The 27,869-nt window shown below is 51.9% G+C and overlaps 11 protein-coding genes across 11 annotated transcripts; 7 read left to right on the forward strand and 4 right to left on the reverse strand.

Annotated features, from left to right (window-relative positions):
* On the reverse strand, nt 1-136 carry CABS01_16288 (uncharacterized protein; the record flags this gene model as incomplete). Its single annotated transcript, XM_060549619.1, has 1 exon — nt 1-136. A coding segment is annotated over one exon (136 nt), but the record flags the coding sequence as incomplete, so codon positions are not given.
* Nucleotides 137-1,986: 1,850 nt separating this feature from the next.
* On the reverse strand, nt 1,987-2,890 carry CABS01_16289 (uncharacterized protein; the record flags this gene model as incomplete). Its single annotated transcript, XM_060549620.1, has 2 exons — nt 1,987-2,444; nt 2,695-2,890. The coding sequence occupies 2 exons, from the start codon at nt 2,888-2,890 to the stop codon at nt 1,987-1,989; spliced, it is 654 nt and encodes a 217-aa protein (XP_060389516.1).
* Nucleotides 2,891-3,555: 665 nt separating this feature from the next.
* On the forward strand, nt 3,556-5,736 carry CABS01_16290 (phosphate transporter; the record flags this gene model as incomplete). Its single annotated transcript, XM_060549621.1, has 3 exons — nt 3,556-3,832; nt 3,945-5,399; nt 5,453-5,736. Coding segments are annotated over 3 exons (2,016 nt in total), but the record flags the coding sequence as incomplete, so codon positions are not given.
* Nucleotides 5,737-8,405: 2,669 nt separating this feature from the next.
* CABS01_16291 (tannase and feruloyl esterase) lies at nt 8,406-10,193 on the forward strand (the record flags this gene model as incomplete). The annotated part of the gene is made up of 3 exons (XM_060549622.1): nt 8,406-8,975; nt 9,032-9,784; nt 9,861-10,193. The coding sequence occupies 3 exons, from the start codon at nt 8,406-8,408 to the stop codon at nt 10,191-10,193; spliced, it is 1,656 nt and encodes a 551-aa protein (XP_060389518.1).
* Nucleotides 10,194-10,718: 525 nt separating this feature from the next.
* On the forward strand, nt 10,719-12,163 carry CABS01_16292 (uncharacterized protein; the record flags this gene model as incomplete). The annotated part of the gene is made up of 2 exons (XM_060549623.1): nt 10,719-10,853; nt 10,904-12,163. 2 exons carry the CDS (start codon nt 10,719-10,721, stop codon nt 12,161-12,163), a joined length of 1,395 nt encoding a protein of 464 aa, XP_060389519.1.
* Nucleotides 12,164-13,436: 1,273 nt separating this feature from the next.
* On the forward strand, nt 13,437-15,770 carry CABS01_16293 (dimethylaniline monooxygenase; the record flags this gene model as incomplete). The annotated part of the gene is made up of 6 exons (XM_060549624.1): nt 13,437-13,652; nt 13,777-14,274; nt 14,347-14,590; nt 14,676-15,056; nt 15,116-15,541; nt 15,610-15,770. 6 exons carry the CDS (start codon nt 13,437-13,439, stop codon nt 15,768-15,770), a joined length of 1,926 nt encoding a protein of 641 aa, XP_060389520.1.
* A 474-nt stretch (nt 15,771-16,244) lies between these two features.
* On the forward strand, nt 16,245-18,188 carry CABS01_16294 (Gcd10p family protein; the record flags this gene model as incomplete). Its single annotated transcript, XM_060549625.1, has 2 exons — nt 16,245-16,330; nt 16,394-18,188. 2 exons carry the CDS (start codon nt 16,245-16,247, stop codon nt 18,186-18,188), a joined length of 1,881 nt encoding a protein of 626 aa, XP_060389521.1.
* Nucleotides 18,189-18,424: 236 nt separating this feature from the next.
* Nucleotides 18,425-19,070, reverse strand: CABS01_16295 (ARP2/3 complex ARPC3 subunit; the record flags this gene model as incomplete). Its single annotated transcript, XM_060549626.1, has 2 exons — nt 18,425-18,604; nt 18,660-19,070. 2 exons carry the CDS (start codon nt 19,068-19,070, stop codon nt 18,425-18,427), a joined length of 591 nt encoding a protein of 196 aa, XP_060389522.1.
* A 1,948-nt stretch (nt 19,071-21,018) lies between these two features.
* CABS01_16296 (uncharacterized protein) lies at nt 21,019-22,458 on the forward strand (the record flags this gene model as incomplete). The annotated part of the gene is made up of 1 exon (XM_060549627.1): nt 21,019-22,458. The coding sequence occupies one exon, from the start codon at nt 21,019-21,021 to the stop codon at nt 22,456-22,458; it is 1,440 nt and encodes a 479-aa protein (XP_060389523.1).
* Nucleotides 22,459-23,652: 1,194 nt separating this feature from the next.
* Nucleotides 23,653-25,395, forward strand: CABS01_16297 (lipase; the record flags this gene model as incomplete). The annotated part of the gene is made up of 1 exon (XM_060549628.1): nt 23,653-25,395. The coding sequence occupies one exon, from the start codon at nt 23,653-23,655 to the stop codon at nt 25,393-25,395; it is 1,743 nt and encodes a 580-aa protein (XP_060389524.1).
* Nucleotides 25,396-25,515: 120 nt separating this feature from the next.
* On the reverse strand, nt 25,516-27,411 carry CABS01_16298 (uncharacterized protein; the record flags this gene model as incomplete). The annotated part of the gene is made up of 5 exons (XM_060549629.1): nt 25,516-25,593; nt 25,644-26,390; nt 26,458-26,695; nt 26,745-26,803; nt 26,854-27,411. The coding sequence occupies 5 exons, from the start codon at nt 27,409-27,411 to the stop codon at nt 25,516-25,518; spliced, it is 1,680 nt and encodes a 559-aa protein (XP_060389525.1).
* Nucleotides 27,412-27,869: the final 458 nt, after the last annotated feature.

Raw genomic sequence — 27,869 nt, forward strand, 5'->3', positions numbered from 1 at the left:
GGTGGAAGGCTTTCCCGAGGGCCCCGATGCCGGAGCAGATTTCCCGGATGGCGATCTCGTGGTTGGCGTACTGCGGCGTCATCTCCGCCACGTGGTTCTTGAGCACGGTGGCGCCCTGCTCAAGGTTATACTTCATGCAGAAAATAAACCACACCAGTGGTTTCACATGCGCCGTTCTAGGAAATCAAGCATCCTGATATTATATTAGCTCAGTGCACCATTGATGAACGTTATTGCCGCAACTTTGCACCGTCTCGTCCACCGACCTACTATAGGTAGTTAAACAGCCATCTTACTGTGTGAATAGTAGATCCCAATCCGAACTCGACAGAACTTCACCTAGTGTTACCACGCACATCAAGCTGCAACAATCTAAACAACTTGTTCCATTTCTTAGTTTCTATATTGAGGCTTTTGCTTCCATTCCAATCATAGGTTATAGATAGCGGAAGACTCTCGAACTATAATTGCCACCCAAGCTATCAATACCGAAAGTATTAATACCAAACGCGGCTTGAGATTCAAGATTCTTCCTTTTAAAATTATCTATAGATGGTTCTCGCCAGATGTAAGTAGGTGGCGAAAAGACATGAAGTATGTACAGTCTTCTCGCTGAATTTTCCTCGAAATAAGATCTTTTGAAACACAGAATGCTCTGATTAACTAAGGCTCGAAAACTTTAGACAAGTTCATTTTCACTGAAAATTCTACACGATGTATTTCATACGCCGCATCATGCAACACCCTGCAGGTCAATACAACGGTTGTTCGACGCACAGTGATGAATCAAGGCCTAATACAACCGGAGAGAGGCCGGGCATTGCCACGCCGTCTCCCGAGTGCCTGCTACGCGGTCAAACTCCGGCCGTGGCCCACTCAGGCCGACAGACCCCTGATTCCGGCCGAAACGAGATGCCGGTTCATGCATAGCGGGAAGACATGCTAGCTCGATGCAACACCGTGCTGCATGGTATCAGAGTTTACTATAGCCTAGTATCCCATGCCATTCCTTGCTTCGACCCCTCGCTGTCCTCAGGGTTGGGTTCTACGCAGTAGGCTCTAGCTAGAGCCATATTCATTACCTATCAAGAACGGAACTGGGTTAGAAGAAAGTCGAAGATCACTACTTGACCCATGTACGAACAAAAGCGTCTCTTCCCATCAAAATGTATTGCAGAACTGAGTCTGCTACGTTCCAGTTGGACCAAGCAACCGACGGTGATCGAAAGGGGCAAGCAGAGGAGCAGAACGCTATTTGTAGCAAACCTCGATTGTCTGAGTAGCCATTAATAGAGGTGGGATTCTATGATCGAAATATCTTCTTGCTCATAATAACACTATGAAGTGTCACCTTGGCATCACTGTTGAAAGGAAAATGCTGGACAGCTTCGCTGAGGCTGCCGATGAGAGGGACCCACGTTGACGGCCACCCCGACCGTACAAGTATGCAAGTTTCCTAGAGGCCTTCTAGATTGAAGCACAAGCAACATTTTTTTTTTACAGATCCGGACCCAATAGCGCACAGAGTCAGGGGCCATGCGCAAATGCACTCATGCAACAGTGGCAATTGCATATTATTGAGGCGGTCTTGATTGGAGGATTAAGAGGGATCGGGTCGCCTCTCCTGAGGAACCATCACCCAGCACCGCCCAGTCGATGAAGACCGGCTTGGCCTCTTATGTGGTGTTGTGTGAACTCGGTCTGTCCTGACCTACGGATCAAGCACGTGGGCTCGGGGACGGCGAAGTGTTGGGCGGCTCAGCCGAAGTGGGGTCCAATATAAGCGGCGCGGGAACGGCTGGACCTTGAAGAGCCGGATCACAAGTTTTTCAACTGCAGGGTTACGAGCTATCGATTCCGTATCCTCGGGTCACTAAACCTCGAGCGTGACTTCGGAATGTCTCACCATAGCTGAAGATCCGTCAGGCTCGCAAATATTTTGACAATGTTGTGACGTACAGCACTTGCGGCGCATCAGGCGCTGGACTAGAGCGCCGAGATTCTTGTCATCAGGGAGGCAGAAGCTTGGTTCTGTGGCAAGCTTTGCCAACCTTTCACCACTACCATGGAGGACGTTCCTTCAATACCGATCGACAGGTTGTAAGTCTTGGACGCGTCCTGGCATCGGATACCCGACTTGGCGATGAACAGGTTGTGAACCTCTAGAACTTCAGTCCAAATTTTGGTGGTGAAGATAGCTTCATCACGGTCCACGCGATGGAATCCCTCGAGAAATTGACCGAAAACGTGTGTTGAGCACGTGCTGAACTCGCTGGAGTTGTGCACCAAGGGCTGACACGTGCGACATCGCCAAGCACCACAAGAGCATAGGAGGAACATGAGTCGGCCCCAAAAGAGCGGCTCACCCTCACCAGGGCTCTCCGGCTTGCCGCGGCGGGCTAAAGCAAACCGGGCGAAGACTCTCGATCGGGAGACCGAGTGGACTAGAGGAATTCGTGAATCAGCTCACAGTCAGGAGCATTTGTCAAATTGCGAGGCGCCCGAGTCTTCTGGCCACGGTTGGCACCTGTGGTCTTCAGCTAGAAGCATGGACATGTGCGGCGTCAGTGAATATTGGCTCGTAATTCGCCGGCTGGCCTGTCTCTCATCGGAAAGTTGGTGGTGACATTACGGGGCTATACCGCAATGGGGACCGAGCGCCAAGAGCTGCTGGGAAAAGGTTTCGCAACAGACTTTTCGCAACGTGCTGTCGACGCGCATTCCTGGTGGTCGAGACATCGGACCAGCGTTGATCTGGTGGGGGTTGGGCTTGCCGGTGGCTGAGAGAGTTCGAGCGGAAGACTGGAAGCGAAGACCCCTCGTTCGCGTGGATTCCAGAGACGTCTGACTCTTCCCAGTGTCTGTGGAGAAGGCGGACGTCGGTGTCCATGTTGGCAGACCGGAGAGGCAAACCCTTATCGGTAGGTTGGGCGACGGTCGAAGGAGGCGTGCGTGGGGTTATCGTCCATTGGCAACATCGCCTCTGACCAAAAGGCCCGTCAAGAACGCAAGACAGACGAGAAGTTATGCGCAAAGAGACGGCGTAGCAACTGACGAGAAGAACAAGAAGGGTCTAAAGGGCTTGGCATGGTCTTAATATGTTGTTCGCCAAGTTCGACGAGCAGGGGGGTTCAACGACCAAGTCAAACAACTGTAGCAAACAGATGCCACACGTGGAGGGTTGAAGCCCCATGATTCGTCAACTCCAGATCCTCCCCAGATGAGATTCCACGCCCAAATAAAGCTTGCTGGGTGGGCCCAGAGTCTCGCAGACTAAGCTGCGAGCATGCTAGGGATACCGACATCTTGGCACGCTAGCCGTAAACAACATCCTTGATGCATCCCGTTCGGCCTGCCATCGAGGTCCCATCGTCAATCCTGGAGTGATAGAGTCGATGAAGTGGGTGAGAGGGGGGTGTCCATGTACGAAGAGAAACTTAGTCGGCCATTGACTACACATTGAGTCACGCTTGATTGAGGAGGAGGAGAAAGACATCGGAGCATGGGGGGGTGTATCAACAACAATTTGAGTGCTCACTCGGAACCAAGGCTGGTATCTGCTGCAAAGCAGACACCGGTTACTTTCTGTCAGTCAGACTCGCCAAGAGAGCACATAAAAGGTTTATCGTGCGCGCCTTTCCCATCATTCGATGCCTTGCTTGTCCCGTCTTCTCTAGCAAGCACTTCTTCCCCTCCTTTATCGAGACCACAGAATCTGCTCGCCAAGTCACAGCCAAGCGGCAGTCAGCCACAATGGCGCTCGATCAGTACACCTACGTCTTTGCCATTGGCACGTTCTTTGCTATGCTCGATGCATACAACAACGGTGCTAGTAAGTACAGTCCTCCATCGGGCGAAAAGGCGCAGACAAGATAAGCGGTCTACGGCTGCTGATATACTTTGGCGCTTCAAGACATCAGACACTGACTCGGCTCAACTTTCAGACGATGTCGCAAACGCCTGGGCGACCAGTGTATCATCAAGATCAATTACCTACAGACAAGCCATGATCTTCGGTACCATCTTCGAGATGTTGGGCGCCATCACTGTTGGTGCGCGTACGGCCGACACTATCAAGAACGGTATTATCCCCAACAACGTCTTCAACGGCAACCCGGGTGTTCAGATGCTCGCCTTTACCTGCGCCCTGGCCGCCGCTTCTTCCTGGGTCATGTGGTGCACGCGACACTCTGCCCACGTCTCCTCGACATACTCTCTGGTCTCTGCCGTCGCCGGTGTCGGTGTTGCTGTTGCTGGCGCCGACAAGGTTCAGTGGGGCTGGAACGGCGGCAAGGGTCTTGGTGCCATTTTTGCTGGTCTGGGTATGGCGCCCGCTATCTCAGGCTGCTTCGGTGCCATCATCTTCAGTCTCATCAAGTTCGTGGTTCACGTTCGCAAGAACCCCGTGCCCTGGGCCGTTTGGACTTCGCCTTTCTTCTTCCTCATTGCCGGCACTATCTGCACGCTTTCCATTGTCTACAAGGGCTCTCCCAACCTTGGTCTGAGCAAGAAGCCTGCGTGGTACATTGCCGCTGTCACCATGGGAACTGGTGGTGGCCTTTGCCTTCTCGCCGCGCTCTTCTTCGTCCCCTTCGTCCACGCCAAGGTCATCAAGAAGGACTACACCATCAAGTGGTACCACTTCGTCTACGGCCCTCTTCTCTTCAAGCGTCCCGCTCCCGCCGATGCCGAGAAGGCCAAGGTTCCCAACTACGCCGTCGTCCAGGAAGATGAGCACGAACAGACTCTTCCCTCTCACGAGTCTGTGAAGTCTTCCGAGTCTGGCGATGAGCCTCTCAAGGAGACCCACGAGAAGGAGACCCACGTTCCCCAGGAGAGGTCCCTGGCTGCTGCTGAGATTGGCCAGGGCCCTACCTACAAGCAACTCCAGGCTGAGGGCGAGGCCAGGTTGCACGCAAAGATGATGAAGAAGCGTGGTCCTCTCGGCTGGGCCATGCGCACCCTTCGCGACAACCCAATGGGCGCTGGTCAGATCTACGAGTTTCACAACATGAAGATTGCCCTTAAGCGTATTCCCGCCATGATCACTGTTGGTGCTCTCTACGGTCTTCACTACGACATCCACGCTGCCCAGACTGGCGTCGCCGGTACCCCCGAGGGTGAGCGCATGAAGCGCGTGTACGCCAGCGCTAAGAAGTACCCCAATGAGGTCGAACACACCTACTCTTTCGTACAGATCATCACTGCTTGCACTGCTTCTTTCGCGCACGGCGCTAACGATATCGGCAACTCTGTCGGTCCCTGGGCTGTCATTTACTCTGCCTGGAGTACCGGTGACGCTGCCGCCGCCAAGGCCCCTGTCCCTGTCTGGCAGCTTGCTGTTCTCTCCGCCACTATTTCTCTTGGTCTCATCACATATGGCTACAACATCATGAAGGGTGAGTCTCATCTAATTCAAACTCTAGATAGTCGCGGCACTAACAGACAACAGTTATGGGCAACAAGATCACCTACCACTCCCCCAGTCGTGGTTCTTCCATGGAAATGGGCGCTGCCATTACTGTCCTCGTCTTTTCCCAGTACTCTCTACCCGTTTCTACCTCCATGTGCATTACTGGCGCCACGGTCGGTGTCGGTCTGTGCAATGGTACTCTGAAGGCCGTCAACTTCCAGCGTGTTGGTCTCTTGGTCTTCTCTTGGATCATGACAATCCCCGTCGCCGGCACTCTTGGCGGTGTCCTCATGGGCCTTTTTCTTAACGCTCCTCACTTCTAAGCGCTTTCAATTTTACCCTGGTGGGGCTTCCATTTGATACCATCTTCACTAGACACATAATGTACATGAACGAAAAAGGGGCTAGGCACGGCATATAAATAGAGGCGGGTGGCATGTCAGTAGCATCAATACCACAGTTTTGACAATTATAATCTTTTGCAATCCGGCCAAGATCTTGGCGCAGTCTGGAAGTAACTGAGTGACATATGTGACAGCGCAGTCTCGATGAAGAGCGTTTGAAAAAGAATCCCACCAGCGCCGGAGCGGGCGCCCTCTGCGGCCCGTCCCACTCTTCAAGAGCCAAGCTGGGCATGTGACGTGTTCATACGAGAAGATATTAGTGATGTAGCCTCGATCTTCGGGGATTTCTTGGCAAAAGCAAGCTATCACCGTGTGGTAGATCATGATATCTCCGGGGACGATGCATGGGATTAGCAAAGATGCGGCACAAGGTACAGTAAGTCTATCGAACTGAACAGGTTTTCAATCTATCCCCAACAAACTTGGCAAAACCTAAAATCAGCTCGTTGAAACAGAGGACAAGACATGAGTAGCTTCTCATCTCGTGATTGGGTGCTGGAATTGAAGTTGTCAAGACGTCGTGGGGTAGCGCCAAGCTTTTGTTGTGGCTATGCAAGCGTGGCATCGCCCATCACCTCAATTCCCCATGAGGATGCCAAGATTGCACATTCCCACAGTAAGAGCAAGCCTTGAAGAGGGAGGTAGCATGGTAATTGAAGTCGGCAATTGATCGCGTGATCAACAGTGATGCTTCGGCTTGGCGCTCTGCAAAAGCTGTACCTAGTAATCACCTACTCTTCATACCTGAGTCTTATCTGGGGATCCTGATGGGCAGGACAAACGAGGTACGGAGCTCATGTGATTAATTCACTCATACCTAGATCGTCCACTTGCACTGTCGTGTTTGACAAACCAGAAGTGTGGCGTGATGAGGACCCCGAAGACCGTTTTCGATTTGCTGTCCAATGTACCTCAAGATGTGTAGTCAAACAAGCCAAGTCAGCGCCAAGGGGAATATCTATCCACATAGAGACCGAAGATCGGGCCTTTGTATGGAAAAGGGCTGTATTATTCTTGCCCGACCCTAGACTTTATCAGCAAAGTCTGAGGGTGTAACGGAGAATAAGACCCTCGTTGCGAGCGGAGTCAACTGCTTGACCAACTGCACTCAAATGAAGTTCTTGCCGTTCAATGATTTCCATACAACTCTCACCTCATGATTCATCGAGTATTATACACAGATGCCTTGTCACATGAACCTTGGGTTCTAGTATCGTTGGGTGTCAGACTATGAAGCAGTGGAAAGTCTCTTGCTTCTCTCGTTGAATGAAGTTGAATGCAATTGACTGAGGTCACCTCGGTCTTAAGTATGGAATGATAATGTAAAATCAAGTTCTCAGACCAGCTCAATACATTCTGAATATTTTTGCCCCCCAATAACCCACCAGTGACAGAACGTGGAAAAGCCTCGTCCTTCTTGCCAACACCGATATGACGTTTCAGAAGATGAAATATAATTTTCCCGATATCATTGTATTTATTCTTCCCTGTGTTTTTGCGTATAGCCTCTACTAAGGCTAGATGTGTGCCTTGTCTATGCAGAATCTAGATCAAGCATAGAATGTGGGCCGCGGACCAGGCGGCCCGTAACAAAAATCATCGAAATCGTTGACTGCTCGACTTTGCAACCCTGAACAGCTACGAGAAAAGCGTTCCCTCTCGATCCTCGATTAAGTTTTGCTAAATTATTGCCTACCTTATTTGAGGGCGTGCATGCGCTCATCTCGAGGACTATCATCGTATAGCAGCGTAAGATAAGGTAGCTCACTGGCGTGAGTTGTCTACGTAAAACTCATCCAATACATTTCATTTATAGTTCATACTTCATATAGAAATACGACACATTATTTGCTTAATATGACCAACTTGCTGAGACCATCGCGGAGCACGCATCTTGCTATGTGTTGGTATAGGAGCAAGGACCTTTCATTTGGCCGAGCCTGTGCAGTTGCCGAATGAAGGCCGAAGCTAAGACCATGTTACCAAGGGGCTTTTCACTGAGTAATTGATAGCAACGAAGGTCAGACTTGGCACAATAGAATAAGGTCGAAGAGCTCGGTCATTCTTGGCCATGGTTTAGTCTTCTCGAGAAATTGGTCACTTGAATGGCCAAAGAGCAGTCAGCAGAGCTTCATGCAAACAGGCACGAAGTCATCGAGTGTTCATGCGGAAGTTCAACAGACTTGCCCCGGTTTATGCCCCAGAGCGGAAACGCGCGGAAACATGGGGCCCATGCTCGATGCCTCAATTATCGTATTTGATACGAGAAAAAGACGAACTCCGATTGGCAACGGGCATTCTTGGCCCCTGGTCAGTCCACTAGACCGCTCGCAGCAAGGGACCAACTGAACTCGGCGGGGAGCTTCGCCGAGGCATGGAAGCTGTGAAACAACTGCAGCTGACGAGTGACGGAGTGACGAATCCGACTTTTATCATGACAGAATTGCTGCATGCAACAACGTTACAACTATTAATTGATCGTCTACTTGATCTCGGGCAGTACCCTTGCAAGATAGAGGACAATCAAGGAATAGATTCAAAATCGATCGTCTCAACGCTTGAGGATCTGACTCGAACAACTTCAAATAATGCCAGCCGGAATCACCCAACTATTATCCCTTACTCCCGGAGGCCCCGGTTCCCAGGCTCCTCTCGGAGCTTTACAACCAAGGTTGGGGGCTTCTAGCACAAGCATCCATCCTAACCCATGCGCTGCCACAACATTCTCGGCGCCATCGTTGCTAGGAGCAAATTTTATTTCCTTGGAAGCGTCTCTGGTCACAAACTTCAGCGGGCCTATACCTGCAGAGTGGAGATTCTCTCAGCCAGCTGTCGAGATACATAATGCCTCCTTCTGCAATATCACCGTCTCTTACACTCACCCTGGCCACAGTGATGTTGTCAATGTCGAGACCTGGCTCCCAACCGAGGACTGGAACGGGAGACTCCAAGCTGTGGGAGGTGGGGGGTGGCGCGCTGGGAGAATGCTTCTGAGTTATACGACTATGGCCGGCGCTATCGCAGATGGTTATGCTACTGTAACCACAGATTCTGGACTTGGGGACGCCATGGGGCCGGACTCGTGGGCTCTGATAAGCCCAGGTAACTCAAATCTGTACGCATTGCAGGATCTTGGGTCACAGACCTTGTATGACGAGGTAAGTGTGCGTCTTTAACCGTGTGCTTCGACTTCGCTAATACGTTGGAACCTAAGGCAATCATCGCCAAGCACCTCATTGAAAACTACTACGGCAGGGAGCCTTCATATTCGTACTGGAATGGTTGTTCCCAAGGAGGTCGTCAGGGTGCGGCACTTGCCCAGAGGTACCCATCGATCTACGACGGAATCATCGCAGCAGCCCCGGCGATCAACTGGGCCGGGGTCCTCATCAACACCATCTGGCCCAGGGTCTATATGGACGTCACTGAGCAGTATCCTCACCCATGCGAGCTGCAACAGCTCACTGCACTTGCTGTATCTGCTTGCGATGGGCTTGATGGAGTTAAGGATGGCCTTATCGCCGACACAAATGCCTGCAAGACCATATTTGATCCTCATGCCTACGTCGGAACAGAGTTCAACTGCCCATTGACCGGGAAATCGGCCAATATCAGCTACACGGCAGCCGCTGTAGCAGATGCTATGTGGACGGGCCCTTTTACGGCTGAAGGAGAGTCAACATACCTGTATGGTCTGGAAATGGGCACCGATCTAGTGTTTGGTGCTCAAACTAGCTGTACAGAAGATGGGAAGTGTACTGGAGTTCCCAACGCCGCTGTCACAGTGTTGTTGGCCTACTTCATCAGCAAAGATCCCGCTATCACTACTACAAAGATATCTTTCAAGGAATTGGAGAGAGCGTACCACTCTTTCAGACAACAGTATGATGCTTACCTAGGGACTGATGACCCAGACCTTTCATCTTTCCGTAATGCTGGAGGCAAGATGATCACTTTCCATGGCTTGGTAAGTCTCCGCATATCATCAGCTATTACATGTACAGTCCCTGTGTACATGTACCTATCAGTACGGACTAACACAGCCTAAGGCCGATCCGACTATTCCGCCCAACAACACATTGAACTATTATAAGGACGTCTTGAATCACCAAGATGATGCACAAGACTTCTATAGATATTTCCCAGTCCCGGGACTGGGGCATTGCTGGGGCGGCCCTGGCGGCGGCCAGCCCATCGCGTTATTTGATCAGTTGAGGTCTTGGGTCGAGAATGGGACAGTCCCTGAAAGCTCTCCAGTGACCATCACAAAGCCGGACAATACTCATGAGAGGCAGGTTATCTGCCCGTACCCAAAGAAGGCATTATACAGCAAGACGACGGCTGGAGACCCGGCAGGTTGGTCATGCGCTGTATAAAGGGGTTGGTGGCCTCGTCCGGATTAAAAGGCATGAGTTGTGCGTGTCCTTTAGCGGGTGGTCTTCAAAAATCGACCTTGGGCTCCAGCTTTCAGACTATAAAGTGTCCTGCTGTAAACTCCATATTACAATTGTAAAGACGTGTATTTCTAGAGTCTATCGAACGAAGGCGAAGTAATATACTTGAGTAAGCAGCTGCCTACAACAGAAGCTATTGTCACAAACGCTTCTCAAAGCGGTAGATACAAGGCGGATCCACGTATAGACAGGCAGAAGGGGGGGGGGGGGGCACGGCCCACCGAGGCAGTGCTAGGCAGGGGAGTTCATAATGCCCCCTAGGGCCTTAAAAATTAGTGGCAACCCCCCCTTTGCCCTCCTAGAATTAATCCTCTATCCTTACTTCAACGCCCCCCTTTCCTCACCCTTGGGGGAGAAAAGTCTTCAAGAAGCTTCGAGACCCCCCAGCCATTCACACATGAATTGTTCATCTCAGACGGCAGCTGGATCTAGGATATATCAACAGCGATGAGTGAACCGGACGCGAAAATTGCGAAACACGGAGATCCTGGCTGTACGTGTACGACGTGCCACATCACAAAAAGGCGATCACATAAGAAGTCCCGTAACGGGTGTAAAACCTGCAAGCGAAGAAGAATCAAGGTACGCAATGTGAACCTAACATTCCACTTTTATACTGACCCAGACACCAGTGTGATGAAGCCAAACCCCAATGTGGGCAATGCTCGAAAGCTATTATAACCTGCGATTTTGCCGCTTCAGCATCAATCACAGACCTCGTCCCAACTCATGATGTTATCGTCGAGACCGTCTCTCATGGAAATTCGCGGAGAAGAGGGAGACCGCGGAAAGATTGGGATACGGCATCCAAAGGGCTTAGCCCCCAAGAATTCTTCGAATCACCCGATAGCCTAAGATCCAGGTCAATCGACACAGCTCTCGTAGTCACGCAGAGCGGGGAGCAGCAGGAACAAGTAGCCTCGGATCTTCCTTGGATATGGACCGTAGATGATCTCGAGTTGCAGCACCACTTCTTAACGTCTGACGATCTTACATACTCAAATTCGCGATTTTGGCGGGAGAGAGTCCCCCGTCTTGCCTTCACGCACCATTACGTCCTGCATCTGCTTCTCGCAATCTCCGCACTACACTTATCCAAAGAGAAAGAGGACTCTACCGAGTCATCTAAATATGAGCAGCTCGCAGATGTTCACTACACCATAGGCCTACGCCAAGTGATGGCCATCATGCCAACATCTAATAAAGACTATGCTGGAGCACTTTACATATCTACCACGCTTGTCTGTGCGTATGCATTCGCAAAGAAGCCTAGCCCAGAACATCTCTTGATAGTCTCAGACGGAGAAGAAGTGGCATGGTTCGAATTACTTAGGGGTGTTCGAATTGTTGTTACAACAATGGGATGGGATGCCATCTACTCTGGAGTTCTGGGTCCTCTCTCGGCTGCCGATGACGAGAAGTCACTCCCAGAGCCAGGTCCCACGAGACGACTAGTCCAATGGGGGCCTGCCTTGAGCAGTCTTACAGACTTGATTACATGCTCTGGCGATCCAGAAACCCCCGTATACTTGGAAATGACTCAACGGGTTTCGTCTTGCTTTGAGACAACTTTTGGTACAACTGCAAGGCCAAGGCTTGATTGTAACGGCAAGATGGAGGTCATTATCGGTTGCATCTATGGTATCGATGATGATTTCGTGCTTTGTCTAAAACATAAGAGGCCCTTTGCACTTCTCATCCTGGCACACTTTGTTGTGTTGCTCAAGTCGCTCGAATGGATGTGGTACATAAAGGGGTGGGCAAGCCACATTCTTCATGGCATCGCACTCATTTTAGGGCCTCAGTATAGACAGTATTTGCGATGGCCAAGAGAAGAAATCGAGAGGCTTGGCAAAGATCGAGATCATCTCACTAATGGAGAATCGCTTTAAAGCCAGTTCGGGTCTTTGCTCTCAGGTTTAATGTATCTCAGAAGCACCATGGTAGCGGATGCCTGGTAGGCGACATCGGAATTATTTAATCTATTACACAAGATCCTTGTGACCCGGCACACCTCCTGATACGATTTAGCACGCAGTCGGTCCAAAGTCGAGTCTACTTACCTTAGTAGTTGCTGGAGACTTCCGAACGCCCCGCTTCGTGAATTGACGAAAGTCCCTGCTTTGCTGCTCAAATCAATAGTTCGAGCGTAAGCGCCGGGCTTGCAAGACAATTTGGACTTCCCTTGCATGAAATCGGCTGCCCGGATCGATCTGACACAGGTATCATATCATCTGCCTCTGTAATTCAGCCTTACCACCATGGTGTTCCCACATTTGGGTTACTATGACCATCCAATCATCTCATATTTCCAACTCACCGAAGAGTCCAACATTCTTCGGGGCCCGGCTGAGCCACATTGGCACTTCGCCCCCAACTCAGCTCCGGCCGAACGTCACCTTCGATTGGGCAACTGCCTTGAGATGGTGTGAGCGTCAGCGCGAGTTGTGAGGGTGAACGGGATCTTCTGATTCCCGAAAGAGTAAGGGTCCCAGTGGCAGACAAGCCTGATGTCTTGACTGTAAGCATGCAGCTTTCAGGTGAGGTCACTAATTAGAAACCGCAGAACGACCTTGCGTTGCTGACAGTCGGTCGCTTGTGCTCATGCTGTCGTAGGATTTGAACTAAAATCTTATGTTCCCTACAACCTCGTGTCTGGATTGCGATTTGCAGATTCGCTTGTGTTTAGCTCCCAGAACCTAACCTGGTCGCCTGAGTTTCCCTCCCTAAGTTCATGGCTTGCTGCTTTTGAGTCAATCTTGTTGAAACTTCCAGCAAATACACATTCAATACCTACTCAATCAAAGTCCGAATTTTCCGGAAATCGACTCTCATCAGTCCCTTGTAGCTTCTACATTCCCCTTTACCTTCGCGTCAAGGCCAAGTGAGATTCGTTAGCCATTGGCCGTAGTCTGGCTGAAATAGCAAAGACTGCATACAAAACGCAATAGGTCCGAGTGCACTGTCTTGTCTCTTTACATCGAAACAGAACTCTTGTTTCAAATTTCCTTGATCTCGAAGTCATCGACTACTATGATACTTAGGTAAAGTCTGACAGGCCAGACTTCATTCCAACGACAAACTTCCGACACCTTGAACGTCATTCACAGTTCGGAGCTGTTGCGACACTCAGTTCAAAGACGACGAGAAATTGCGGTCTGCAATATGAGCCAAACTGCCATCATAGAGAGAGCGGCGGGATCGATGATGAAGCCCATTCGAGTTGCTGTCATCGGCGCAGGTGCTTCTGGTTTGGTCACAGCTAAGTACCTTCGTCAGGCTAGACAGTACTTCGGCATACTTGATATCGAGGTCCGGATCTTTGAGAGGGAAGACGGAGTGGGTGGTGTTTACAAGTATAAGGTCTACGAAGAAGCCGAGGTATTGGCCCATCAACCCTCCTTACCACCGTACATCATTCAATATGGGAGCCTCACTTCGCATAATCATCTAAACCATTCACAAAGTATGCCAGACAGCTGACAATGGATGTAAAACCTTCTAGATGGTGTCATCCAAGTATCTCACGGCGTTCTCGGACTTTCGTGTGCCAAAAGACCTACCTGACTTTCTGCCGGTAGAGGATTACGTTCGCTACCTCGAGGGCTTCTGTACCCAATTTGATCTTTGGGGCATTATAGAGACGAACACGGAGATTTTTCGAGTTTCTCATACAGCCAATGGCCACCGCGTCTTTTTTCGCCGCTCTCCAGGTTTGGAAGTTGCAGAGAGCCAAGATGGAGAGGAGTCATGGGACTGTGATGCCATCGCCGTGTGCTCCGGTCTCAACAACGTTCCGTCCATCTCATACATCGAAGGTCTGGAGAACGTGAAGCATCTCCACTCTTCCGAAGTGAAGGAAAGAACGCGATTTGGGTTGAATACGTCTGTGATGATCCTAGGAGTCGGAGAAACGGCAATGGACCTAGCCCACCTGGCCGTAACTTCAGAAGCCAGGGAAGTGGTGATGTGTCACAAAGGTGGTTTCTTTTGCGCAAAGAAGGTACCTAACTTGTCTTCTACTTTGATAATGCGATTTGATTGGTCTAGCATAGATCAACGCTGATTATCACAGGTTGTTCCTTTACCAGTCGTCATGCAGGTTTGGAAGCCGGATCCTCACCAGAAGCCAGTCGACACAGCAATCGCAAGTTTCCTCGACACTGCATATCTTCCAGAGCGTCTTCAACACTCCAATCTGCTCTGGAGCGTGTACGACAAGACGTTCAAGGCTCTTCATTACCTCTCTGGCGGGACGGCGGCTGGCCCGGATCAGTGGGTCGGAGAGATTGAGGGTGAACGCAATAACGTTGACTCACGTGAGTGTTCTCCCGAGAGGAGATATTCTTCGCCCTTATGAATGAATACGAATAGTTCAAATGAGTGCATGGCTGACTTGCAAAGTGTTTCTGGTCAAGTCCGACCGCGCGCTGCCATATCTCAATGAGGGAAATCGGCCGCGAGACATTTTCTCTCGCATCAGAGCTTTTGTGATGAATATTGAGTTGAAAAACACAAGTGGCAGAAAGATATTGACGGCACCTTGGCCATTGGCTTTCCGGGACGATGGGACTGTCGTGTTTCCGGACAGCAAGAAGCGTGAGCACGTTGAGGCGCTATCTCGAGTCATCAAGCCCGACTTGGTGGTCGCCGCAACTGGATATGTGCGTCGGTTCGATTTCCTGGACGACGGTTACCCGGAACCCAGTGAGCTGGATGTCCGCGGGATCTGGAGGCGCGGAGAGGTGACTGCTGGTTTTATTGGCTTCGTACGGCCTGGCATTGGTAGGGCCCCTGTTGGTTGTTGTGGGTGTAAGTCTGCCGTGCTAACACCATCTATTCAGGAGCTATCCCGCCTCTCGCCGAACTACAGGCGCAACTATGGGTTCTTAACCTCCTCCGGCACAAGTACCCTCAACAGATGGCGCTGCATGCTCCTGATGCCAGCCAAGGAATGTCCAATGATGATGCTATTCCCCACTATGAGATCGACTACGCTCTCAAGGCTCGAGGCGGACATGACTTGTTCAAGAGCAAGCACGGTGTTGAACAGGAATCCTACGCATATCAGCTTGCTCTCGACATGGGCAGCGCGCCGACCTTTTCTTTTATGAAGCGTCAAGGATTCAAAGCACTTTTCACATGGGCAATGGGATCAAACTTTAACACCAAATTTCGTCTTATTGGTCCATGGAGATGGACAAAGGGCGCGCTGCCCATCATGCGCGGCGAACTGTTTGATGTTGTCAAGCAAACAGGGGGCGGTGTTTGTAAGTTGGTATCTCAGGCTTCGTGTGGTGATGCTTTCAAGCCCCTGCTAATCAATACTCGTTCTCAGTCTTTACGACTTACACCCTTCTACCCCTCTTGCTATTCGGTTCCCTAACTCTCCTTCTCCATGCCACAGCAGGTATCTTAAGGCTAGTCGGGATGAAAGAACGGGCCAACAAAATGCTTGGTACAGGCAACATTCCACGCCGAGAGGGGGATGACCTCTGACAAGTGCTGAAAAGAAGTTAGGCCCCAGCGCGCACCAGACAAATTGGTCAGACTGAGCAGTATTGAGAAATGCGTTACTTTTGCTATTTTGAATAAACACGGAAGGCTTTGATGAGAGATTGGCTCGCTTGATTGCAAGATAGAATGTCGGATTTGATAACTTGAGCTGGGTTGATCAAGTTCTCCACGCAGTCAGGTATCACTAAGGTACGCTGAATTTACAGGGTCTTCGTTCTGAACTTCTGATGTTCCGGCGACTAGTTGATCAAGTGCCCCGCGCGGGGTACCTGGACGGCCTGTTATTCTTAGTCCCTTCCATGGAAGCTGGCACCAAGCCGTCGATTGGTGGCGACCGAGTTTCCCGATAACGATAAGGCCGCTAATTGACGCTTCGCTCATAAACATTTTTTTTTTCTCGCGACAGCTTCGCTTGGACGAAACCTTTAGCCCGGTAAAGCCTATCCAGTCGCAACCATGCACCACGTTGTCCAACCGCACCAATGGGTGTCTCTGAAGTTGCTTTCAGAAGATACGAAGGTGCTGCAGATTGTACCCAATACGTAGGTTCATCAAGTAGACATTTGGTATGACGACAGCTAACTTCCTTTCTTTTCTGCTCCCAGCACGATTTCACTGGGTAAACTCGGCTCGTTCCCTAGCAACCTCATCATTGAGCGCCCATTTCACATCACCTACGAGATCCAAGATAGACGGGATGGCGAGAACTTTAACAGACTGCGAGTCGTCTCTACGAGCGAGATTCACGCCGACGCCCTGGCCGACTTGAACGCCCAGAACGCCGAGGAGGAGGGCACCACTCTTGAGAATGTCATTGCCGCCCCCGATGGCGCAGAGTTTGAACTGGTCGATCAGGAAAGCGGCAACGTAGTTGCCCACTCGCGACGTGAGATTATCGACGACGCCGCCCGCCAGACCTTGACCGCCGAGGAGATTGAGCAGCTAAAGCAGGGCAACACAGACGCCGGCAAGGAGATCATCGCGAAGCTACTGCTGTCGCATACCGCCATTGACCAGAAGACGGCCTTCTCTCTCGCCAAGTACAAGTTGCTCAAGACCAAGAAGTATATTCGACGGTTCATGATACAACCACTTGACCCTCTGACGCTAGGCAAGTGGCTCTTGGAAGAGAAGGATGCGGGAAAGGTGCTGGAGATGCGGGAGGAGATGATGGGGCTCTTGAACTCCTGGGCCAACGTCCACTTCGGCGGCGTATCTCTCACGGACAAGCCCGAGACCGTGACGATTGATGGGTCTGGCATGTTGGACAAATCCGAGATTGGAGGTCGGTGGCTTGTGGTGGAGGACACAGGAGGTCTCGTTACCGCCGCCATGGCCGAGAGGATGGGCATACTATACCCCAAGGACCCCGAAGAGGTCCAAGAAGTGGAGGATGCTACAGATGTTGGCAAGGAAGAAGCCAATGGAGTCAAGCCAGCAGAGAACACCACCGTCACCATTGACGTCGCCGCGACAGAACAGACACAGGAGACAAGCACAGAGACTGCAGTACAAGACCCAACAACAACAACAATGCCCGAGGAGGCCACAGCTGATGCCACAATGACAAATGATGGCGAGACGACAAAGCCGCAGCAACCCCGACGAAGACACCCGCCCCGTCGCGACGACTTTGAAGCCATGTTTGCCCCTACCAACACCTTGACGCTCATCCACCCCAACAGCCAGCCAAACCTCGCCCTCCTCAAATACTACAACTTTGACAGCACAAATCCAAACCCGCCTTACCCGCTTCATCCCCTCGCTACCAACCTATTGCCCATTTCATGGCTGCAGCTTTTGGAGCCCGAGGAGGATGTCACATATTCAACACCGCCCCCCGAGGTCTCGGACGAGGAGCTGCACTCATGGAAGGCTAACCGGCGTGGTAACTACCACCGGAAGCGAAGACGTTGGGCGAGAACCCGCTACATTGTGGACTCGACGCGCGCTGGTGGGTTTTCCGGTCTCGTCATCGCCAGCACGATGGACACGGTGTCCATCCTCCGTCACACCTTGCCACTCCTGGCCGGTGGAGCGCCGATTGCCGTCTACTCGCAAAGCATCGAGCCGTTGACGGAACTGGCCGATTGCTTCAGCATTGCCCGCCGCGCAGGCTGGTCGTCAAATCCTCCGGCCGAGGCAGCTGGGAAGTCTGTCCAGGAGTTGGAGCGATGGGAGGGTTCAGACGATTTCCCCATCAACCCGACTCTGCTTTTGGGCGCCAATGTCCAGACGAGCCGCGCGAAGCGGTGGCAAGTTCTGCCCGGTCGCACACACCCCATGATGATGGGGCGCGGCGGGGCGGATGGTTACGTTTTTACGGGTTGGAAGGCAGTTCCGGCAGAGGGTAAGGTCGAGGCAAGAGGCAAGTTCAAGAGGAGAAAGGTGGAAGCATGAACAAAACGAGCAAGTCCGGATACTGAGGAGACGTTGACGCACCATTGGGCGGTGGTCGAGAGGAAAGACGAAAGAGAAAGGCTTGCATATAGATACCCTAGCATCCTCCTATCAAAGCCCATCAAGCTGTAATTGGAGTAATTGGCATCATCATATTGTCCTGTCTTATGCGCTTCAACATTTTCCCCAACCAAGGTATTTGCTTGTCTCTGGCGATTCTACTTCGACGACCGTCATCACAACGCCTTGCCCATGAACTTTCTCTTGGTGAAGCTCAGCCACCATTTGCTCGGTTTTCCATCGCCGCCTTCTTCGTACACACGTGCCAGTAACCGGACTGCCAACTCTTGGCGGACCTGGGACATATACTGGCGGAGTTGCTCGGCGTCCTGTCTATCGCGCGGGGGCTCGTACATCTACATCAATTGTCAATGTCAAGAAATGCCACTGGGCCTCGGAAGGCTGCCGTACCTGGTTCAGGGGCCATGCCGGGTCGCCGGGAATGGCGAAGTTGGTATCGAGGGCCACGTTCATGACATCCTTGGAAGCATCACGCACGCCGGCGCTAGGCTTGATCTTGGTCAGACAGTCGCTGACGAACCAGATGCCGTAAACCAGAAGGCGGTCGGCGGGGCCCTGAAGCTCAAAGTTGCGGAAGAAGGTGTTGGCGCGGAATAGGGCGAGAACCTCGTCGAGGATGTCGTAGCTTTCGCTGTCTGGGTCGGGAGACTCATTGGCGGGCAGAGGCGGGTTGGGGAAGGGAAGAGTATAGGCCGGGCCGCGGGTCTTTGTGCGCAAGGGCAGCAGCGGGAAGTTGCCTATTGTGCGAGGGACGTTCGGGTCGGCATTGAACATGGAATTGTAGGCCTGGGTAAAGGTCATCGTCAGCTCGGTTTAGGCGGGTTGGGGGAGTAGGTTGAAGTGTACGGGCTAGAGCCTCAGAGACAGAGAGAGCTCAGGCGAGCTACCTCTGGGATGAGCATCACACAGACATACCGGCATCTTGAAGAATACGCCTGACCGAGCGCTCGGTGTCGTAGAATGTTAAGCTGGTCTTGATGAGGATTGGTCGCAAATGCAGTTGGGAGACGTCAACTGCACTGGAGATGGAGAGCAAGCGGCCGATGGTGGGGCGCGACACTTAGCTGACGGGGAGCGACTGACGTCCACCTCACACTGCTCCGAATGGACCTTGTGGCTTCTGAGGCTTGACGGCATCTACGGGGTGTGCTCCAGCCTCAGACTCAAGGGTGGGGTCCAAGATTTGTGGCGCAGCACTTGCCTGCAGTATCTCCATTCACGTGCCATGGATCTAGAAAGACATGGAGCGTCAGGTGGATATAAGTCACGTGTATAGATCAATGCTTCCGTGATGACTCAGGCATTTCCGGAGCTATGCGCAGCCACAAAATCGATGACATGGCTCATGCCCGGTACGTATTGCTGGAGGGGGCTGGTGCCTAAGATCACATGACTTCGCACTCTCCGCGTGTCACAGTCTCCCGGTTGCATGCGGGCCAAGAGCACCAGGCAGTGGCAAGTCGCGCCCTTCCTTCCCCCAAATAGGTGTGAAGCCGATCAGGCGCGCGTGTTCTGGCCCTTTAGTGGCCGAGGGTTGCAGGTTGGCGGTGGAAGAGGAAGGAGAAGTTGGAGTCGCGGGTGGACATTGAGCAGGCAGGCCGCAGGCACAGGCAGGCACCATCGCGATGGGGACGGGAATTAGGAAGGCACTGACAAAACGGACAGTCGTGACGGGTCAATACCTAACTCTGCACCTGCCCAGTTTTTGCCGCCACGCCACGGTGACCACACTGGATTCTGTCGGGTCTACCTACCTTACCGTCCGGCTGCACTGGGACACACACAAAAGTGACAGCGCAACAATCAAGAAAATCAACGAACAAAAAAGTTGGAATATTTGACTCGCGCACCCGCGTTTCATTGCCCCTCCCTTCTCTTCCCCTTGTTCATGTTGCTCTCTCTCTCTTCGGTTCTTCTCTCCAAGTCTCGTTTCTCTCTCCCCACCGAGCGCGTCATATTCAGCACCAATAAGTCCCGTTTTCTCTGCGGAGGACCGTCTCCTCAGTCTCGGATGGGAATACACCAGTAACCAAACATCCCGTCATCCCTCCCATACCCTTTCTTTTTCCTCTGCCTCGTGAGCCGACAGCGACGGTTAAGCCTCAAACCCCTTGCAAGCACCGTCGATCTCAACAGATTCTAGACAAATCGGTACCCAGTCACAGAGCACCACTTCTCTGACCGTACATCAAACTGCATACGGATATTCTCCGATCTCTCTGCGGATCCGGATCCTCTTTTATCTTACTCAACACCGCGTCGCGCACCCAGTTGCGCCGACTGCTGTCCGCCTCACCGAGTCCGTCATAAACATCCACCGGCCATCATCCTCACCATTCCACACCCCCAAAAGCAAGAGAAGGGGCCATACGGAGTACTACCATCATCCCCCCGTCGCGCGTCAGTGCCCCAAGGCTCCAAGCCCAAGGTTCAACTGGACACCAGGCCCACGGCGCAACGCAAAGGCCCCCCCTGAAAACCCATACTACCTATGTAGGAAGAACCAAAGGGAGAGCGCCACAACCCGATGCTCATTTTAGAGTGAGACCCCCCCAATCACTATTCCTTTATTGCCATGACCTCGTTGTTTTCCTTCCATCCAACTCGTGCCCTTTCACCCAATAATACATCCTACCTGCATTCCTCTTCACCTAGATCCGAATCATGTTGACAAAACCACAGATCGGTATTCAATAGCACCAGTTTCGCACGACAACTGCGCAACTTCTTCGACTCCTCCCCCGCCAATATGCATCTCTCCAGCAGCGCCCCGACAGCCTCGTCAATGTCCTCGCCCGAGCCCATTCACGCAACGCCCCCGACCTCGAGTCCTATTCCTGCCATGCCCTCCCCCGCCAAACGCAAAAGAAGAGTTCGTGTCTTCAGGCCAGACGAAGGGTCTCTCTACGACCAGATGTGGGATCATGCTGGACTCTCCCTCTTCGTTCGTCCCATCTGCTGGACCGAGCTGCATGTTCAACTCCTCGATGCCAAGTTCGTTGAGCTTCCTCCATGCGACACGCCAGTCCCTCCTCCTTCACCACGCGGCGCCCCGGTCTCTCCGTCGAAATGTCACATGAAGCCCTCGGTTGCGGCCTCGACACTTAGCAGAGAACTTACGGCCATGCTCGCGCCCGGCTCCACAAGAACCTTCTATACAAATTCCGTCCGCACAATCATGTCCACCCTCTACCCGGGGAAGCTGTCGCGCACCCGAACACAGCTTGATTTGCACCTCTATTTCGGCGGTCTAGTGTATCGCGATGCCTGTCGCGTACAGGTTGCTTGGGATGCGATGCCCTCGCGCAGCGGCTCGATCGCCTCGTTTGAATCCGCGTCAACGCGACCAGCTGAATCCTTCACTGTTGTGCCGACGGGTTCTAATGGTAGCGCAAGCAACCTGAGCGGCGAACATACTGCTTACGCTCAGTCGCTGCCCGTCCTTGCTTACGTTGGCAAGATGCAGATCGCGGCGACACGAAAGAACATGTACCGCGTGATTCAAGGACCTAACAGATCGTACAACGGGCCGGTCGAACGTCTACAACAGTTGCGCTCCAAGATGTTTGTTCCCAGCAACCCGACGCACGACCCGTTGCTTGTGGGCATCATGTTGGCTATGGCGCAGAGAAGGTTTCACGGCGAACCACGGCCGTCAGCGAATAAGTGGGTTCCCTCACGGCCCATGCCCATCGGACTAGGAGAGCCTGAATTTTACGATGTGGCGGTACAGCTACTCACAAATGACAATGAGACATCCGAGTTCATCGTTTACAAGGCCACGGTCACGGCAGATCTGCTTCGCAAGTTCCACGAGCCAACCAAGAACCCCCGTAAAGGGACCGAAAATACACTTGCTGAGAGAATCGGAGAGGTTGCATCCGAGGGTGGCATGCGCATCGAGTACACAAGAGTGCCCGTCTGGCCGATCCTCGGACTCAAGGAGAGATTGGGCAAGGCGCTTGGCAAGGACGTCGTGGGAGAGTTTGATGAGGACAACATCGAGACATGGGAGGAGGAAGCGGAGCCAAATCCCGACAAGCTCAAGCGACGAAGAGATCGCGAGGCCCTCGTTGAAGTGTTTAATGGCAGCTTCGAAGAAGAGGCTCCAGCCGACGGTATGCCTCTCAGTGGGAAACGAAGATGTTTAGTTGACGAGGAAAGCGGGCAGGTGGGCATGGTCGTCTGATGGAAGTTCACTGCCCTTGATCATTGCATAACGAAGCCACGAGGCGTTTTTGAGAGAAGCATTCATCGCATTTCTCCGAGGTCGCTACGGATGCGGCCACGGTATGGGAACCAGGGATTTAGTTCTGTTCATCGAGTAAATGGAGTTGTAGGACCAGCTGAGAGAATCATGACTGATTCTTGACACGGATAGACGAGACGCATTTTGAACCCGGCAACGGTCAGAAGCACAGGGTTTTTGTTTTTTTTTTTTTCCCTCCGAGAGATTCAAGCAAGAAGGGACACAGTTGCGACTTTGTCCGAACGGTTGCATGGGTTGTTTAGGCATTCAGATGGAAGACTTACGTTAGATTCCCCGACACAAGCTAAGAGTCCAGTCGACTCAGCCAGTGTTTGCAATCAGTGCTTTGCAATAAAATCAATTTTCGAATACACGACGTTATATTGTCTGGCGATTATAAAGTTATCCAAAATATTGACGAAGAGAGCGCCACGGCTTTCCAGAGTAGGGTACGTTAGCAATACACTACAAAAGGTCCCTCGTGATGAATTTAGGTAATGCAACCAAGACCGCGCTTCGAAAGGCGTATCATCGCGTCGACTCTTTTGTTCTCGCGCAGATCTGGAGGTAGCAACGCCCACTCGATCCACCTGAATAGCGGCATCACTGCCTCACTCGGTACCACAGTCGGACAGTCTTTACCTGCTCGCAACCTCGGAATGTGTGTCATCGCCAACCTCCTCCGGGCCGCCGACACACACTTTTTTCCCCTGTCACTACCGGTTAGTTCCCACACACCTTTTGCATTCGTCCAGGGTAATTAGACCCTTGACACCTTCACGTGCTAGTAAACCAGGAAAACCCGCGACAAGAAGAGTCTTCGCTCACACTTGACTTGGGGCGATATGTCAAGGCCGAATTAAGAAGCGGGAAGCACCGCCTGGTGCGAGCGATCTCCAAGACCATGTCTGGCGTGTATGAGATGAGGAGAGACTTGAAGAAAAGAGATTAAACTCCTTTTCTTCTTCGGCCGAGATGGTATCCTCCTGAGTTTGCCTTAACCTATAAGTATCGCTCACCTTGTTCTACATGGCTAAATTTCCTTTCAACCACCTCCCCCCGCTCTATTGCTTCCCCTCTGTCTTTCCCTCTCCATTCTTCTCTCTACGCTCCCTTACAGACATCTAGAACACCATGAAGATTTCTCTCCCACCAGTTCTGGCTGTCGTTCTCTTCCTAGCTGGTCAGTCAGCTGGCAACTCTGAGCACCATCACCATGAATCTCGTGCTGCTCCGGCGGAAGTCGATGCGCCGGCCGGTACCTTCAAGGGACGAGTATTTGGCTCCGTCGATACGTTCTCTGGCATCCCCTATGCGAGACCGCCCACCGGACCGCTCCGCTTAAGGCCGCCTCAAAGACTCAACTCCTCTTTAGGCAACTTTGACGCGACAGGAACCGCAGCCGCATGCCCTCAATTTCTCTTGTCCACCGACAGCCGGAACATTCTTCTTGATGTTGTTGGCTCGTTTCTTATGCTCCCATTCTTTCAGCCTATTACCGGCCAGGAAGACTGTTTGACGGTGACTGTCCAGCGTCCTTCTGGCACATCGTCCGATGCGATGCTTCCAGTCTTGTTTTGGATATTTGGGGGTGGCTTCGAGTTCGGGTCGACAGCTACATACAGCGGGGCAAGCTTTGTCCGTGACGGGGCCGACATGGACCGTCCTTTCATCTTTGTTGCTGTGAATTATCGACTGGGAGGTTTCGGGTTCTTGCCTGGTCGTGAAATCCTGAAGGATGGCTCAGCCAACTTGGGACTACTAGACCAACGTCAGGCTTTGGAATGGGTTGCCGATAATATCGCTGCCTTCGGAGGTGATCCTGACAAGGTGACGATTTGGGGGGAATCAGCCGGTGCGATATCTGTTTTCGACCAGATGGCGCTGTATGATGGTGACAACTCCTATCAGGGTCGACGACTGTTTCGAGGGGCCATCATGAACTCTGGCAGTGTTATCCCAGCTGACCCAGTTGACTGCCCCAAAGGCCAGAGAGTCTACGATGCTGTTGTTAAGGCAGCCGGTTGTCAAGGGTCAGCGAGTACCTTGGATTGCCTGCGCAGTGTCGATTACGAGACTTACAAGCGTGCCGCAACGGCGGTGCCCGGCATCCTTTCATACGAAGCTCTTGCTCTGTCATATGTTCCTAGACCAGATGGCACAGCACTGATAGACAGCCCCGATATTACCGCAAAAGAAGGACGATACGCTGCAGTGCCTATGATCATCGGCAACCAAGAAGACGAGGGTACACTGTTCGCACTGTTCCAGCCTCTGGTGATGACAGCGTCGCAACTCGTCAACTACCTCTCAGAGCTCTACTTTCACAACGCTTCGATAGCCCAGTTGATCACCCTCGTCAATACATATGACCACCACATCTCTGCAGGGAGTCCCTTTCGTACAGGGATCTTCAACGAGATCGTTCCTGGCTTCAAGCGTAGGGCTGCCATTCTTGGGGATCTCGTCTTCACGCTAGCACGCCGCTCGTTTCTATCTGTTGCTCAAGCAAAGCACCCAGAAGTCCCAGCTTGGTCGTATTTGAGCAGCTACAACCACGGAACTCCCGTACTTGGTACGTTTCACGCTTCCGACATACTGCAAGTCTTTCTAGGAATCTTTCCTACCTTTGCACGACAAAGCACCCGGACTTACTATCTCAACTTCCTTTACAACTTGGATCCTAACGTCGGATTGGGCGGTTATGCGCAATGGCCGGAATGGAGTCAGAATCAGCAACTACTCTGGTTTCTGAGCGGTCGAACAGACTACCTCAAAGATGACTTTCGAAACGAAAGTTACAGGTTCATATATAGCAGCATGCAGTCCCTCAATTTCAGGGATGATTCGGATTTGCTGCCGCGGTGGTCGCTTTGATACGTTATTTATTCACCAGCAGCACGCATGTTGTCAGGCACAATAGGGGTGTTCGGCCTGTTTGTTCATCTTTGACAGGATTCTTCTATCCAAAGCGAGAGGGGTATTGTCAACGCTAAACTATGTACGTAAATGAAGATATGTGTCCGGACAATAACTGTTGACTGGGTCTGGCTCTGGCGACCCCAACATGATTTGCTACGAAGCTGTGTTAATCGTTGAGTTGGAAAGTTGAGTGGGCAGCATACCTTTGAGAAGACATCGGCCTGACGGATACCCATCTCCTCCGCAATCTTTGCAAGACGGGCCTTGACGTATATTCGTTGCTTTCTGGTCGCAAATCGGCTCGATCCAGTAGCTAGCAAGGGCCACATACAAGACACACCAGCTAGGCCTTTTGGCATCTCGGATGTCCCGCATGGGAAGTAGGGGGTACTCAAAGCATCACCCGTCCACCCGAAAAAGTACGGAGTGCTGGAGATAATGTCGGCCACTTGCTCAGTTCCGATCCGATTCGCGTCAATATACTCTTTCGTAAGAGTATGGTCACTCGGTGCGCAGACCCATGCAATGCAACGCACAATGACCTGGTTGAGCAGAAGTCGAGATACGTGGGTGTTAATATGCTTTCCGGCAGCCCATACGTTCGGGTAATCGTAAATAGTTCCGGGAAACGCCGAAACGTAGCCGATCTTGTCCTCCGGAACTTCCGCAGCCGATCCTGAAATAACCTTCCTCCACGCTGGTGGGCACTTGTCGAACCATACACCGAGATCATCGTCCATTTTTCGTGCCCTCTGCAAAAGCTTCAAAGCTTTGTCGATTTTGTCGGTGGTTCGTGCCCCCTTCAGAAGGCTGTCGGCCTCGCCACGGATGAGTGTCGTCTGGAGGTTCAATACCAAAGCTTGGTGGCCAACAGTGTCGCAGACGGCCTGCCGTGCCCACCAAGTCAAATCCTCCAAGGAAATATTCGCAAAGAAGGTGTACTGCCGGACCTGTCTTACGCGTTAGACGATCGGTTTTTGATACAGCCTTTCGATTGCTTGTCAAAGTAAGACGTACCGATGTTGCCCGAACAAATTCAAACATGCTCAAGCCAACGCCAGACGCAGTCTGTTGCGGTCCACGTAGCTTGACAATTGCAGTCGCCCCAGATATATGCTTCTTGAAACCAGACATTTCAACGTCGTCTGAAACCAGTCCTTCGTAAAAAGCCAAGAGAATTGCAGAGGCAAGCGTGGTGTCCTGCCTCACAGCTATCTTGTCTTGCATAGCTCGAGTCAAGTCCTCTAATGCCTTGCTATAGTGTAGGTGAGCCATCGAAGACAACCGTCGTGAGTTTGGCCTACCAGCCAGAGCGGCCATTGATACAGCTGAAAAAGCGGACTGCAATGGAGACGCTTGATAGCTGGGCATATTCAGTAGGGGGAGTACAAATGTGAGAATCCCTCTGCCTACTCCCGTTGGTGGAGCAAGCACGTAGTTTGCCAAAAAGTAACATGTCGCTTGTTGGTCGAGAGGCGTCTGCAATGTGTGCGGCATGCCATAAGTCCCGCCTTCAATGTCTTTGAATGAGACAAAGGTATCGGGCGCCTGATTGCTGATGTACGACAAAGAAGAAGCGTATGACATTGAAGGCGACGCTTCAGAAGAAGATGAATTTGAATATCTATCAAACCAGTCGTCTTCTGTGATTGGAATGATTTGTTGTTTTCGTGGAGGTGGTGCTGCTGGCGGTGTCCATTCCATCACTTGTGGTTGGGTTTGGCATTCGTTTTCCGCATCCTGTTCCGTCGCGCGACCCTCTCGAATAGCCTTGCGCAACGCAGCGGACTTGGCCTTGCGGATGGTTGATTGAGTCTCATCGCGAAGGTTGATCTCGAATGCGTCCCGGTATCCTGGGCAAGTTCTTTTCGACTTGGCGCATTTGAGGCAGAAGGGCTTCGTTTCGTCACACTTAATCCTCCTCGCGCGGCAGAGCTTGCATGCCCTGCTTGGGTGACCCGTATTGACCATCTTTGAATTCAAGAAAGGCTGATGGTACGGTAGTACTGCTTTTCTTTCCTCGAATAGGTAGTGTATGCTATGCGCGAGATCCACGGCCAGTTGACGGTTCAAGTTTCGACGGGGTTTGTGTCATGTGGGCGAAACCCCCTATCAAAGTAGGAAATTCGAGGAGGAATGAGAGGGGCGGACGTGCTTCCCTAAGACATAAAAGGAAGAACCGGGCTCGTGTCAGACGCGGCCGAGGGCGGCTGTTGATGAACCTCGAGAACAGACTGCTAGCCGTTGATCCAAGATGGAGGAAGCCGCACAAGGGAGTTGATATGTTTCAACTCTAAAACTCGCCCCGCTTGCTTTGGTGACATTCAGCAGCGCCGCCAGTTAAAAGGCATCTAGCTCAGAAGATGACGTTACGAGTCAGGATTGGAGAGGATGGACGATAGTATGATTGGAGACGGAGAACGATGCTT

The sequence above is a fragment of the Colletotrichum abscissum genome (assembly GCF_030869225.1).
Source record: "Colletotrichum abscissum strain IMI 504890 chromosome Unknown Scaffold_90.1, whole genome shotgun sequence".
In the NCBI taxonomy this organism is placed as follows: domain Eukaryota; kingdom Fungi; phylum Ascomycota; class Sordariomycetes; order Glomerellales; family Glomerellaceae; genus Colletotrichum; species Colletotrichum abscissum.